This window comes from Choloepus didactylus, chromosome 10 (genome assembly GCF_015220235.1).
Source record: "Choloepus didactylus isolate mChoDid1 chromosome 10, mChoDid1.pri, whole genome shotgun sequence".
NCBI lineage: Eukaryota > Metazoa > Chordata > Mammalia > Pilosa > Megalonychidae > Choloepus > Choloepus didactylus.
In genome coordinates, this window is record NC_051316.1 from 68,388,664 (window position 1) to 68,402,801 (window position 14,138).

The window sequence follows — 14,138 nt, forward strand, 5'->3', positions numbered from 1 at the left end:
TTTCCTGTCACCCAGGTCCCTGTTGTAGAGGTAATCATCATGACTTGTTTATTTTTCCTTTTTTCTTTAGCACAAAAATAAGGAATAAGGTATACTGGATACAAAGTGGCATGTTGCTATTTTATACTTTAACATATATTGAGATCATTTTACATCAGTATAAGAGATTCCCAATTTTTTTTTTTTTTTTTAAGACTGCAGACTGCAGATGGTCTAAACCAAGGGTGGGCAAACTTTTCTGTAAAGGGCCAGATAGTAAATATTTTAGGCTTTGTGGCCCATTTGGTCTCTGTCACATACGCTGCAGCTTTTTTTAAAACTCTTTAAAAATGTAAGGCCCATTCTTAGCTCATGGGCTGTACAGAAACAGGCTGCAGGCCACACTTAGCCCATGGACCATCATTTGTTGACCCCTGAACCAACAGGCTCCCATCTGGCCTCCCTGCGTCCAGTCTTTTTCTAGTCTGGCCCCTTCTTGACAATTGTGAAAGAGTTACCTTCCTATAAAACAAGTCCGATGCTGCCAGTCCCCCACTTAATCCCCCAAGCCCTCCACTCCCAGCAGGGCGAGCGCCACGCTGCTTGGCAGGGCACACAGTGTTCATCACCGTCCATGTCTCTCACAGCCTTGTGACTACTGCACTGGTCCAAGCCACCATCAGCTCTTTCCTGAGCTCCTTTGGTGACCTCTCTGCCCCATTATCGCTATACAATTTTCTTCCTTCCAAATCCAATCTCCACACCATGGGTCTTTTACAAGGGCAAACCACATCTAAAACCCTCCAAACACTTGCCACTGCTCTAGAAAGAGGTCAACTTCCTTACCCCGGCCCACAAGACCTGCCGGCTCTGCCTGGCCCTCCTCTCCCACCCTGTCGCTGCTTCCTCCCTCCCTTTGCGTCCCTCTCTCCAGCCCTGCTGACCCTTCTATTCCTCAAACAAGCCAAGCTCATTTCTGCCTTTGTAGGTGCTGCTCCCTTGGGCTCCTTCTCAAAGTTCAGCATCAGTTCAAACGCACTTCCTGACAGGCCTCCCCGCATCACACACCCTAAAAGGGCCTCTGCACGCGTTGTGTGTCACATCACCTTGCTTTATTTTCCTTGTGGCCATTATCGCCATCTATAATTACATCTCATTTTGTATTTGCAGTCTTTCTGCCCCACTAGAACATGTGCGCCGCTCACCAGGGTTTCTCCAGTGCCCGGCACATAGCCTGACACATCTTAGGTGAGAGATGACGGTTTTCTGAATAGAGGAACCGTGGAAGTTGAGCCAAATTACCTTTCCTGATGGATCTCTCCTCCTTCCTGTATACTTCAGTCTCCAGTTCCATTGGCTTTCTCACCAATCACTAAACATGAGTTTCCCTTTTAAGGTTTTACACCTTGTACATGTTGTCATCTCAGTCATCTTTTCCTTTTCTGAGTGACAAACTCCTACTCACCCATTAATGCTCAGCTCAAATATCACCTCTTCTCTGAAGCTTGCTCCCTCTGGCATGTTGCCAGAGCACTTTGTACAGATGGGGCTGTAACTATTTACTTACCACAATTTTTTTTTTTTTTTTAAATACTATTTTCGTTTCACCAACAGTGAGTTCCTTCAGGCTTCAGGGAAGGGATATCTTGAAAGGTGGTTAAGTGGCAAGTATGGACATATAATAATATAAATAGCTAGCATTTGGCTCTGTGCTGAGTGTTTTATGTCCATTATCTCATTTAAGCCTCAAAGAAACCCTCAGGAGGCAGGTACTACTATCTGCACTTTACAGATAAGGAAGCTAAAGCTCAGCGAGGTATGATAACATGCCCTTGGTAGATCTGGAAGATGCCACCAGGCAGTCCTGCAGCCATTTGCGGTGGAGGTGGGTCTTTGGAGGCCTATTTGCTTGTGAGTGCTTACTTTATCAGGTTGGTGCATACATCTGTTCTGCTTCCCTGTCTCCAGATTTGGGAATGCAGTGCTGCTCGCAGAGTGGCCAGTGGGGACCCTCTTGCTCCCCTGCAGCAAGGTCCTCATTTTTTATGTGTGGGAGGGGCACAGATGTCCCTCTGTCAGCCAGTTGGAAAGGCATGGAGAGGCACAGATACTGGGCTGTTCTCTGCACACCTGAGACTATGCCTTCCCCAAGGGCAGCCAGATTTCCTTTGGACCTGCCTCCTTCTGCCACCTGGTACTTATCCATGTGGACAAAGCCACTCTGCCAGCTCCTCTTGAGCTAATGCAAAGGGACCACAGGAGCCTAGAAAGTGGAGGAGACAAGGGCAGAAGGAGCTGCAGTCTCATTGTCTTTCCTTGAAATGAAGAAACTTTCTTTAAGTGATAAACAATAATTATTATTCTAACTATTAGATCAAGCAGCTGTCTGTTGGTTGCACAAATGAACAATAGGTTGGGCCAGAGAGTGTTGATTAACTTCAACCCCAGTGACACGGAAGTCCAAAGAGGGTGAGTTGTGATGGCTGTGGTTTTTGTAATTTAACCCTGATCTTGAAGACACAGTTACCAAAATTTACTGTGCATTAAGAATCACTAGGAAGCTAATTTAAAATACTGATTCCTGTGACCTACTTCCCAGATACCCTGTTTCATCAAGTCTGGGGTATGGCACAGAGATCTGCATTTCTATCCCCAGGAGATTCTGATGCACGAAGTTCTCCTACCTCCCCTGGAGAAATAGTGCCTTAGAGAATATGCATTTTTTTTTCAATAAATGTAGAATACACTTGATACACGCAGGGCTCTGGGTTGGTATTTGGAAACACTCGAGAATGAATAAGACCTTGCCTGGTGTGTCTGGTCCAGGCCTCTGAGGAGAATGTAGGATGCTGTGATTCCATGATAACAACAGCAGCCCAGAAGAGCTATGGGAAAAGGCAGTACCTGGACTTCCGCCGCTTCAATGTTGTGGGAGAGATTTCCATTTTGTACAGGTTCCGAAGCATCACTAGGTGGTGTCATTTCAACTTCAGTGCTGGTGCTGTTTGGGAGCTCAATTTTTTCTGTGACGTAATTTAAACACACACACAAAGAAAGCAAATGGAATCAATGGAAGAAAAGAGTCACATTGAAAAGATCATCCTAAAACGTTGGGCTGAAGAAGAAGATAGTGGTCTCTGAGGGTTAATAAGGCCCAGGGCTGGTGTGGAGGCAAACAGCCAAGGATTTTTATCATTCTTCCCCATGCCTGTTAGCGTTCTCAGCCTTCTTCCCCTTATTAATAGCTCTCTGGCTTCCTGCTCTGATGTCTTAATCTTAGGACCGATCAGTTCCCATTATATGCCATTCTCTAGTCTAGGCAAAATTTACCCACTAGCTATTCAAGAACATGATACTGACATTTTTAAACCAAAACATATCCAGTCCACACACTATTTTTTATACCCAGCACCACACCCGTCAGCGTTTTTCTTTTGTACTGCTCTCTGGAAAGGACGTTGGCCAGGGCATGAGGAATTGGGGGGTCCCAGGCTCTGCTTTGCCACAGTTGGGAACCCAGCCTTTCCAAACTCCTCAAGAATGCTAGTTAGCTCATGCCACACCTGGACATCCTATTGTAGGGCAGGCAGGGAGATCTGAACAAGGATAGAGGCAAGCATTCTATTCCCCAATGAGAAGAAACACTAGGCAAAGTGAAGCCACGGGTCAGCAAGGACAGGTTCAAATTTTCCCCTAAATGTTGAGAAGGGGTGCTAGGGTAATAGTAAGCACTGAGACTCAGTGATACTTGTAATCAAACAGGTTTGGGTTCAGACTCTGGCTCTGCAACTTATCCTGTGTGAGCCTTAGCAAGTAACTTAACCTCTCTGAGCCTCAGTTTCCCTATCTGTATAATGGGGGTAAGGATGACACTACTACTACTACTACTACTACTACTGATAACAACAACAACAAAAATTCTATCTACCTAATGGTATCTCTGTAAGGATTAAATAGAGGAATGTATACAAAGCACTTAGCACAATGCCTGGGCACAGCAAGTAAGCAAGAAACAAACTGTTCTGATCCTCATTACAGTAGCTGCCTTGTACTAGAAGATTTCTTTCAGGGCTAAGAGAAGCACTGCCAGGTGATCAGTGTTCAGGTACAGCTGGGACCTGCAGTGACTTCAGTGGGAGGGAAATAAAAAGGTTCCTAGGCCCGCTGGCTGTTCTGGGTCAAGTCTTGGATATCAGGAGAGAAGGGTATAGGGTCAGGATTGCCAGGAGAAATCTACTCACAGTGCCAGAATTTTTTTTTTTTCTAGCAACTGCAGAAGGACTCAACATTTCTATTACTAGAGCTCAAGAGAATAATTTGAGGGTTACATAAAATTGTTTGGACTTGAAGTGGTCTAATTCTGGAAATTGTAGGGAAATGTTTATGTATTTAGTATGGAATACAGAGGCATATTTAAATATAGTAAGTCATGGAAACTCAAATTTATATGATCTTTCTGTGTTTTTAGTAGGGATGGAGATACAGATATGGCATGCTGCTGTGTGTGGCTGTGCCAGTTTAGTATGTTTGATGCAGTTATTTAAACCAAAAAATCCTGAATACCCTGGGGAATACTAAAACCCTGTTTTGGGGAGTCTATTGGTTGAAGCAATGAGATCTTAGGGTCCAGTCTGCAATGGCCAAACCTGACCCTAGTAACATGGGATACTGGGAACCAAAGCAGAGTTAAGATGCCTAAGAACAGACATGAACAGAAGAGAAGAAACAACCTACAGGGCACTAAACGTAACCCAAGTATGTACATGCTAGCTTATGAATTACATGTCAGGCTGAGGCTTTGTTAGGGAAGAAAATAATGGAAATGAATCTTGGACTTATTTGAAAAGCATGGATTTTGGACACACTGATTTTCAAAAGTTTATTTTTGGGGACAAAGTCATTCAGAGACCCAATCAACACTGGAAGATTCCCAGGAGTTACATGTCCTCCTAGAAGATTAAATCCTAGTCTAAGGTCACCAGATCATGAAGAGGAGACCTGAACTCAGGCATCTAAGTCTTTTATTCCATGCTGCCTCCTTCTACAAAGGTGGGGTGGTGGCGGGGGGGAGGGGGTGCAGCTTATATAATTGAACTTAAAGAAACACAACCCATGCAACAGACTTTTATGGCATGGCTTTCACAACAGCAAAATATTCTTACTGTAAAAAAATTTGCCAAAGTTCACAGAAACATAAAGAGGAGGGGAAAAAACAAACAATGTACAATCCTAACTCCAAGAATTAAGGAATGTTAACATTTTAGCTTATTTCCTTTCAGATTTTTGTCATCCAGTAGGAGGATCTTGACTGCTTCTTAGTCAAAGGTTTTCCCTGAGCTAGAAGTCAGGATACCAGGACAGGCAGACACTCCTCTAGAAGTGTCATGTATTTTGAGTGCAACACTTGAATTTTTTTCTGCAGATAATTTTAGCTTATTGGGCAATAGCATTGTTTATAGCATAGATCCAGATTAGGTTAAATTTAGTTTGAATTTAGAATTACAGAGTTACAGTTACAGGAGAGGAGAAACATGTTCCAAGTTAAAAGAAGATGCCTGAATGTCACAATCTGGGTGCACAGGAGACTCAGAAAGAGCCAGTTAAGAGACCTGAGCTGATACAGCTAAATTCTTGAGAAAGGAAAGGCGATATCATCTTGCAGGGCCTCAAAGGGACTCGTAGGGGCCCCATGAATTACCTGGTAGTTTAGTTACCAGGCAAGAATTTCAGAAAGAGTCCTCTACTTCTCGTAATCAATGAAATCTTCTTTGAGTTCCCCCAAGGTTACTGTTGGTGGACTGTGTCCCATCATGCCCTGCACCCACCAAGGGAAGAGGGATTCTTTCCTGACATCTGCAAAAGGGCAGAAGTGCAGGGCTCTGTGTGTCTACACTGGGTCAGAGATGTCTGTGTTGGGTCCTGGCCCTCTGCTTCCCTCCTCACACCCCAGTCAAGATAGGGGTCAGAAATCTCTTTGTACTCACCCACGTGATTGGCAGCCCCATTCTGCCTCTCGTTCTCATCTACTGGGCATTTCTTCTTGGCGATCTTGTGGAGAATGGAAGCCTTTTCTCTGAACCGCCCTGAAGCAAGGGAAAGGGGTGGGAAAGAGACAGGGTGAGGAAGAAGATGGCATGCTGCTCCCTCCCTTATGCTATATTCTGGCAGCAACCACTCTTTTCTGTCCAACCCAAAAAAATGCCGTAAGAGCTGCATGGAGGGTACCTGCTTATCTATGTGGATTTTCCAGTCCAATTCTCCAATTGGGAATCTCAAAGCTGCTAGACCCTAGATGAAAGATTTGATCTAGATCTCTTTTTGCTCTCCCTATAATTGCCCACAAAATAAACAAAAGCACCAGGCATCTCTACAACTGCCCCTACTGTTGAGATCCAAACCAGGCTTGAAAAAAAAAAAAAAAGCTGCTCTGGAGGCACATCCTTTTCCTGGGGTTAAATGCTAGTCCCACATTGGCTATTGACCATGGGCTGGGAAGGAAAGCCTTTGATTTAACTTTGGTTTTCCAACATTTATCATAATGAATACTGGGTGGTTTTTAAATGATTCTGAAACATGCATCATGGCTCACTGCTCCAGCTGAGTCAGCTGCAATTAAAGCATCAAGGAAGCAATGATGCCATCTGGGGACCAGGGGCAAGAATGATCAACTAAGCATAGCGAGTAATGTCTGATGGTGGTGAGACGCTTAGGGAGAGGTGCTGGATAAAATACCATTTTCAAAATAATCATTTTAAGCAGCTGTAACAAATACATCATTTCTTCTCCATTATTGACATAATTAATGGGTAAACGCATGCAACAAGCACAGAAAAAAAAACATGCAAAAGTATAGAGATTAGGGGAACCTAGCACACGTCTCTCTTTTTTAATTCTTGATTTTCTTCCCTGGAAACATTCAAGGTACAAAAGATTTTCTCTAAACTGACTATTGCCTAGATTCAGATACGAGGAGTCTTTCAAACATTACAACTTCTACAATATTCCCATTAGGCGTCTGTTGTTGGTTGTGTTCCCTAGCAGCATATTAACAGGGGATCTCATTCTGCTTTTCTAGTTGGACCAACAACAAACCCAAACAAAAGCAAAACCAAAATACTTCTGGAGAGTCTCTCCTCCTAGGATGGGACGTGGCAGGTTGGCTTTCACTACCCCTCCTCGTGGGTGGAGATCATGGGGTGTGGTCCTAGTGGTGCCTTGTCCCCTGGGTGGGAATGAGACAAGCTGTAAACTAGAGTGGGATCAGTTGACTCCAGTGGTGAAGGTGAAGCAGGACGGAGCTCTTCCTTCTCACAAGCACCATTAGTTATAAACCCAGACACCTTGTTACTGCAAAGGCAGCTCCTGGCATATAAGTATCTTAATCCAGGCAATGGATATGAATCACTGGGAAACTCTCAAAGGAAGTCAGAAAGGGACAATATCTGGAGTAAAGCAGGTCAGCATGTGGCTGGGGCTACGTGAGGAAGGAGAAGGAAGGATGAGTTGCTGAGAATGATGTCTGTCCTTGAGGGATGCTGCAAAGCTATGGGAAGGTCAGCATCAGGCTCACCATTCTGGAAGATATTTTGAATTTGTTTGTTTCTATTTAATCTCCAAGGGGAAATTTTGGAAAATAAAGGGAAAGAAAGAAAGGCCTAGGGGCTAGCAAAAGGAGGAGGTAAAAGAAAGCAAGAAAAGAAATGAGAGGGGAAAAAAGAATAGAAGGAATACCAGGAAGGAGGAGGTTGTGGTGGTTGGGAGGTTGCCCCGGTAGTAGGGATGCAAGACATTTTTTTGGCTGTGAAGTCTAGTAGTTGGGGGACTCGATGAACAGATTACCTTCAGTACTCTGCAGCCTTAAGTCTAAAGAGGGGTTACTTCTTGTGGAAGGCAACTGCAAGAAGTTCTCAAATCCATCTGGTAAAAAGCCCAAAGAGGAAAAAGGAGGTCCTGAAACTTTGCAGGACATAACGGTTCTACTGATAACACTATTCTACTGTGGTCTTATGGTCATCTTTTGAACATAGAACATAGAACAGTATGCAACTCTACAAACTAAAGATGACCGATAATAGTTATTTTAAAGTTATATATATATATAAAATAGCAAGAAAGCATTCAGAAGAGTGAAAAATAAGCCTATAGAGACATAATAATCCAAGTAATGTCCCAAAGTCATGAATCATGGCAGAGAAAATATTTGATAGAGACCAGCTAATCACGAATTGTCTGTGGTTATGAGTCTTTTCAGAGCTTAGATGTATGCCAGAGAGAAACAGTAATAAAACAGATCCCAAATCATGTAATGCTCTAGCCATTCCCTCTGCTAGGAAATAACTTCCAATGTGTGGCCACTGTCATTCATGAATTGGTTTCCTCAAATTCTCCAAGGGTTAGATATGATTCCAGAACTGGGGCTTTGTAGATTCTAAATGTCTTCACAAGTCAGTGAGTGTTTTCTGAACTGTGTGTTCCATGTTCCTCACTGCAGCAGCACCTCAGACCTTTATGTTATTGGAAAGTGGGAGGGATGAGCCCTATTTGTTTTCTCCTGGGGTTTCCCTCAGGTGAGCAAAGCAAAGGAGCAAGGGAGGCTGGCAAAGGGGCAAGGCAGTTGGGTGAAAGGCCCATCATGTTCAGAATTCAGCATACCTGTGTGCCTATAAAGCAAGCTGTGCTCATGTCAGCCAAATCCCTGGGACCACCAGAGACAACCTTTGAGAAACGCCGTGAGGAAGAGACCAAACAGGACTGGAAGGAACATGTGGGTTCCTGGGGCTGAAGATGGCTGAGAATCTTTGATTCTCAAAGTGACCCTTGGTGTCTTGGGATAGGATGTCACAGCACCTTTAAGACCTGGTCAGCCCCAAGTTGGGAGAACACCAACCAGGGTGTGTGTGTGGGGTGGGGCGAGAGGGCAGTAGAGCACTGTGATTTAGAAGCAGGTAGACAGAATGAAGTCCTGACTCTTACTGGCTCTGCTGGGTGATTTTTGGAAAGTAGCCAAATATTTCAAGTTTCAGTTTTCCTGTCTGGTAAATAGAGATTTCAGTGGTACTGGCCATGAGTTAAACATAAGGCTTAAATGAGGAAAAGTATGTAAAGGGCTCATCACAGTGCCCAGCATTGGAAGAGCTCTGTAGGTAACAGGAAAGAGAAAAACAAACGGGGGCAAGTTTAACATGAACCTTAGTTACTTTAAGAGCACAGGTGGCATTTTCTCTTAATTCACACAAGCAGGTTTGAAGAATCAGTCACATCCTGACCCAAATAGTTGAAGCATCCCAGGGCCTTGTTGGATTGCTGCTCAGGTTTCAGGGAGTCCTCCAAGTAAGTTCCAAAACTGATTAGGAAAAGTATCACTTTATATCTTCCTGTAATTGTGAAGGTGAAGGAGATGGAGCTGGCAATCTGTGTTTTAAACACTGATACCTCTGCAGTCTTAAAACTGAAAGATGGTGATCAGAATGAGGACAGAATGAAGGCCAAGGAGCCCTGAATTTTTGCTTTGGCTTGAATGAACTTCCTGATGCACATGTCTTGTAACCCCTCTGTCTCTCTTCAGAATTTGTGAAATGGGGAAAATAACACCCATCTCATATGGTTGTTGGAAGTTTCCATGAGTTAATGCACATCAAGTGTTTTAGATTGGCTCTGACACTACAGTAAAGTACACAGGAATTGTTACTCAGAAAGTGTTTTTGTTTTGGAAAGGAATGGCAGGAAATTCTTCCTATAAACTACTGAAAATAAGGTTACTTAAAATGGAATGATGCTTAACAGCCTTAGATGCAGCAGAACTTGGTGGTAAAGGAATTGCTTAGATAAACCATTTTAGATATGGGTTCCACCTTGTCCTGTGGGGTCACAGATGGGACAGATCTAAGAAACAGCAGTAGCTTCATGCCTCACTGGTGATAAAGTATCGAGACATTTTTGAGTACTTTTCAAGGTGAGCAAAGGAGTGATTTTTAATATGTTTTAAGGCAACCTTAAAAAACATGCTCTGTTGTGGTGTAAATCCTTTAAGTGTTATCTTTTTATATACTTACAGATATTTGAATATGTAACAATTTCAAAAATAGCAACCTCTGCTCAAATCGTGAGACACCTATGTCAAAACCTAGTATACAATTTTAATATAGTTTAGCTTGGTTCGAAACTTGCGAAAGAAGACCAGCTGAGTGTTCCCAGGATTGTGTGTGGAGTGGGTGGTAAGGAAGGAAAAGATCAAAAGCATACGGGCCTTACAGTGAACAAGAATTCTGAAAAAATAATCAGGAATCAAAGCCCTTGACCACATTGCTCTGACTTAAAACAGAGGCCCCCAAACTGCATCGCCAACAACCTTTGGAGAGTCTATTGACTGAAAGGAAATGGATTTGGCTTCTGTTCTGTTAATTAATTAAAAGAGCCCATGGAAATTCCTTCACATCATTCCCACAGAGCCCGCAACAGGCAGGGCTACAAAAGAAGCCCTTCGGGTTGGCAATCAGATTAGCTCCTGGCTGCCATGGAATATTCCAACCATCAGCTATACAGAAAGGACTGGACAAAGGGATGTGCAGATGCAAAGGGAGTGGTGACACCCACCTCGGAATATAGACCTTGGTTTCGGTGGAAGGAAGGGAAAAAGTAACAGAAGGGGAAACTTAAAGTCTTTTTGAATCTATTTTTGTGTTTTCAGTTCAGCCTTTCCTGTCTCTTTCTTTGAAGTGTATGGGCTGGCAGATAGCTTCAAAAGCAAAAGTGCACCTGAACTTTCCTCCTGTTTCTTCCTTGATGTTTGTTCTGGAAATGTAGACTCAAGTCAGGCAGGCAGGCCACTGTCACGCTGAGAAGGCTTGCAATGGAAATGATGTGGCAATAAGCAAACTCTGACCTTGGGCCATCCTCAACGCCTGTCTTTCTCATACCTCACAAGCCATTCATCAACAAATCCAGGGTCTCTACTTTCATAATATTTCAAAATCTGACCACTTCTCCCACATGCCCTCTCCTACCACCTTGGCCAGTGACTATCAGGTCTGCCTGGAACAATTCCAGCAGCCTCTTAATTGGCTCCCCACCTTCCGTCTTACCTCTGTCCCCCGGGGCTAGTTTCATCTCAATATCCTTGCTGATCTTTTTCATATGTTGCTTCTCTGTGCAAAATCCTGCAACGGCTCGCAGTTCAAAGTGAAAAGACAAAGTCCTTACAATACCTGATAAGGCTGTGAGGCTCACCTGGACCCTTGCTTCTGCTTATTCTGCTCCAGCCATACTGCCTCTTTACTGCTCTTTAAAACACTGCACTATCCCACCCCAAGCCTTTGCAACTGCTATTCCCTTCTCTGGAAGACTCTCTCACCAGGGATCCACAGGGCTCACTCTCTTATCTCCTTCAAGATTTGTTCAAATAGGTAATCATATAATTATAAAAATGTTCTTTCACCAATTGCAACAAATGTACCACACTAATGCAGGTGTTAATAATAGTGTGATATATGGCAACTCTGTATATTTTATGCATGATTGTTCTGCAAACCTACAACTTCTCTTCTAAAAATTTTTTTTAAAAGTCACCTTCTCATTGAGGCTTCTCTGAGCAGCCTATTAAATGCGCAACTCTCCTCTCCAATATTCTCTAATCCTCTTTCCTGGACTATTTTCTCTAAAGCATTCAGCACCTTCTAATATACCATATCATTATTACTATTTATTGGCTGTTTTTTTTTTTTTTTTCCACTAGTAGCCAAACTCTGTGAGGACAGGGATTTTTATCAGCATTGTTCATTGATATATCCCTAGCCCCCTAGGGCTCAATAAATCCTTGTTTTTATGGTTTCTAGGTAAGTAGATGAGGTTAAACTCTTTTGTATATGTCCTGTTAGTCAATGACCTGAAGTAAATCCTTTCAGTACCATGCAAACCCATGGCCCCAGAGGGTCTGAGAGGGGAACACCTGTGAGAACCCCAAACTTTCTGGAGGTAAATAGGAGGAAATGGAGTAGACTAGGTCTTCATGACCTAGAAGGGGAAGGCAGAGTGGCATATCAGTTGCCCCTCTTCTTCACATCTCCAGGAGTCTTTATATCAGGAGGTATAGTAAGCAGAGTAAAGGATAGAACAGGAAAGCTGGGTCTTTGCTCCTTCTTTGTTAAGATGTTACTCTTTCTTCAAAGGTGAACTGAAGGCCCAAACTGAGTGTTTCTTTATTGACCGATACCCACACCCTTCCTTCCCAGGTGGAAACTCATCACTCTCATGGCATTTGTATTTATTGCACATGCTACAGCCCTTATTTCAGCTTGCTGCCCACATCTGCTTTCCCCACCAGATGGCAGGTTCCTCTAGGGAAGGGGCCTTCTCTCCACCATTTTTGTATCCCTCAACAAGTACCTCAGAATAATTCTTGGCATGTCATATGCATTCACTGAATTGCCATGAGGCTCTTCCCTTGATCACCTCCCCTGGGATGTACAAACTTCCTTTCCGGCCAGCACAAGTAACACTGTTTCACTGAATAAACATTTTCCAAACTTGTGCTGTATATACCAAGATGGTGCTGTTTGGTGAATAAGATAGATTTAGTTGGTGCCCTTGTAGAGTTCACAGCCTGGTGCTGGAGACAGACAAGTAACAAGGACTTAAGATCATGCTCTGATGCTGGTGCCTTCTTGGGAGGGTATGGGAGCTCAGAGAATAGTGAAATTTCCTTGATATAAGATGCTGCTTAGCAACTTGAAGGAATGAACTCCTTTTCCATTCTATAAACTGCCCTTGTTGGACAGCTTATTCACCTAATAGGATCTGGGCTGATTTCTGTCCTTAAATGCAAAACATTACAAATAATAATTTCATCTTAAACAAACAATATCACCCAGAACATGGACCTTTATTCCTAAATCTGTTTTTTAAGTATAACCTTATTTTTTTAATTTTGTAAAGCATCATGTAAACCATTTATTTTGACTACATTGATATTAACAGAAATTAAACTATTATAATAAAGTGCTTTGTAACAAGTCTTCAGTAAATATTTTGTGAATAAACCATATAATAGAGATCATTAGCACAATTTAGTTATCATTGTATTTTTTTTGATAGACATAATCATAGGATGTTTCTGTAATTAATGAGAATGACATATACAAATCATCTTAAGAGGTGGCCAAACCCATTACACAATGTAGCCAGATATCCTTTTTAAGGCCTTCTTTAACAATGTTCCCTAAGAATGATCTTAGGAGTCACCTGTAAAGAACAGTACTGTCCAAATGTGAATGCGTGCCATCATTGGAAATATGAGCGTGTTTTTAAAAATATTTTGGAAGGTTTTCAATGTTTATGCAAAATTTGACATCTTAAACACATTTTGTCTTTTTCAAAAATTTGTTTCCAATTTCTTGTCTCCCTGGGGACTCTTCAATCAGTCATCTTCAATTTTCAATCTTTCCCTGTCCCTTCAGCATGTAATTATGATCAAGTCTCTCAATTGAGGAAGCTTTCTCCTGACTTCAGGTTTCCTCCCAGTGCTGCCTTCTCTGGCCTTCCCTTCGCAGCCAAGCCCCTTGAAGACTGGCTAAGCTGGCACCTCGACGGCCTTCCTGCTCCTCAGTTCCCTTCTCACCTCCTGCATCAGCAGTCGTTGGCACTTATGCACTGAACCTACCCTCAGCCACCTTCACCTCAAAGTGACTGGATCTCTCTGTGACATCGGCTATTCCTCACCCTTCCTTTGAAATCCTCTTTGATTTTCAAGAGCCTTGGTTCTCCTGGTTTTCCTCTTTCTCTCCTGTGCCTTAATCCTTTAAGAAAACCCCCCACCCCAATTAAATGTCACTATTTCTCAGGGCTCCCTACTTTCTCTCTCCTCACCTTTCAGCTTCTCCCCAAAGGACCCAATGAACCTGAATGTCAATAAATTCCAAATTCATATCCTCAGCCAGACCCTCTTATCCAACTGACTTCTGAGCACCTTCACTTAGAAGTGTAACTCAGACAGTTACACTCAACATGTCTTGAAGTCTACTCATCATCTTCCATCCTAGGAATCTGATCTTCTGCTTGTATTTTCTACTGGTGATGTCCAAACACCTAGTTTTTTCCAGTCATTCTAGAGAGGGCCCTTTCCCCCACATCTAACTAGTTACGGAGTCCTTTTAACTCTACCTTTG

At 42.9% G+C, this 14,138-nt stretch overlaps 1 protein-coding gene and 1 long non-coding RNA gene across 6 annotated transcripts in view; one reads left to right on the forward strand and one right to left on the reverse strand.

The window, feature by feature from the left end:
* Positions 1-14,138, forward strand: part of LOC119504756 — a 122,567-nt gene that overhangs the window by 70,054 nt on the left and 38,375 nt on the right. The window lies entirely within an intron of this gene.
* The window catches only part of SLC24A2 (solute carrier family 24 member 2), a 281,439-nt gene that overhangs the window by 48,827 nt on the left and 218,474 nt on the right, over positions 1-14,138 (reverse strand). For all 5 annotated transcript variants that reach the window (XM_037797268.1, XM_037797269.1, XM_037797267.1 and 2 more), the window contains 2 exons: positions 5,964-6,062; positions 2,884-3,002 (listed from right to left, as the gene is read on the reverse strand). In XM_037797268.1, the coding sequence (XP_037653196.1) occupies positions 2,884-3,002; positions 5,964-6,062 (218 nt within the window). The remainder of the gene's footprint in view (positions 1-2,883; positions 3,003-5,963; positions 6,063-14,138) is intronic.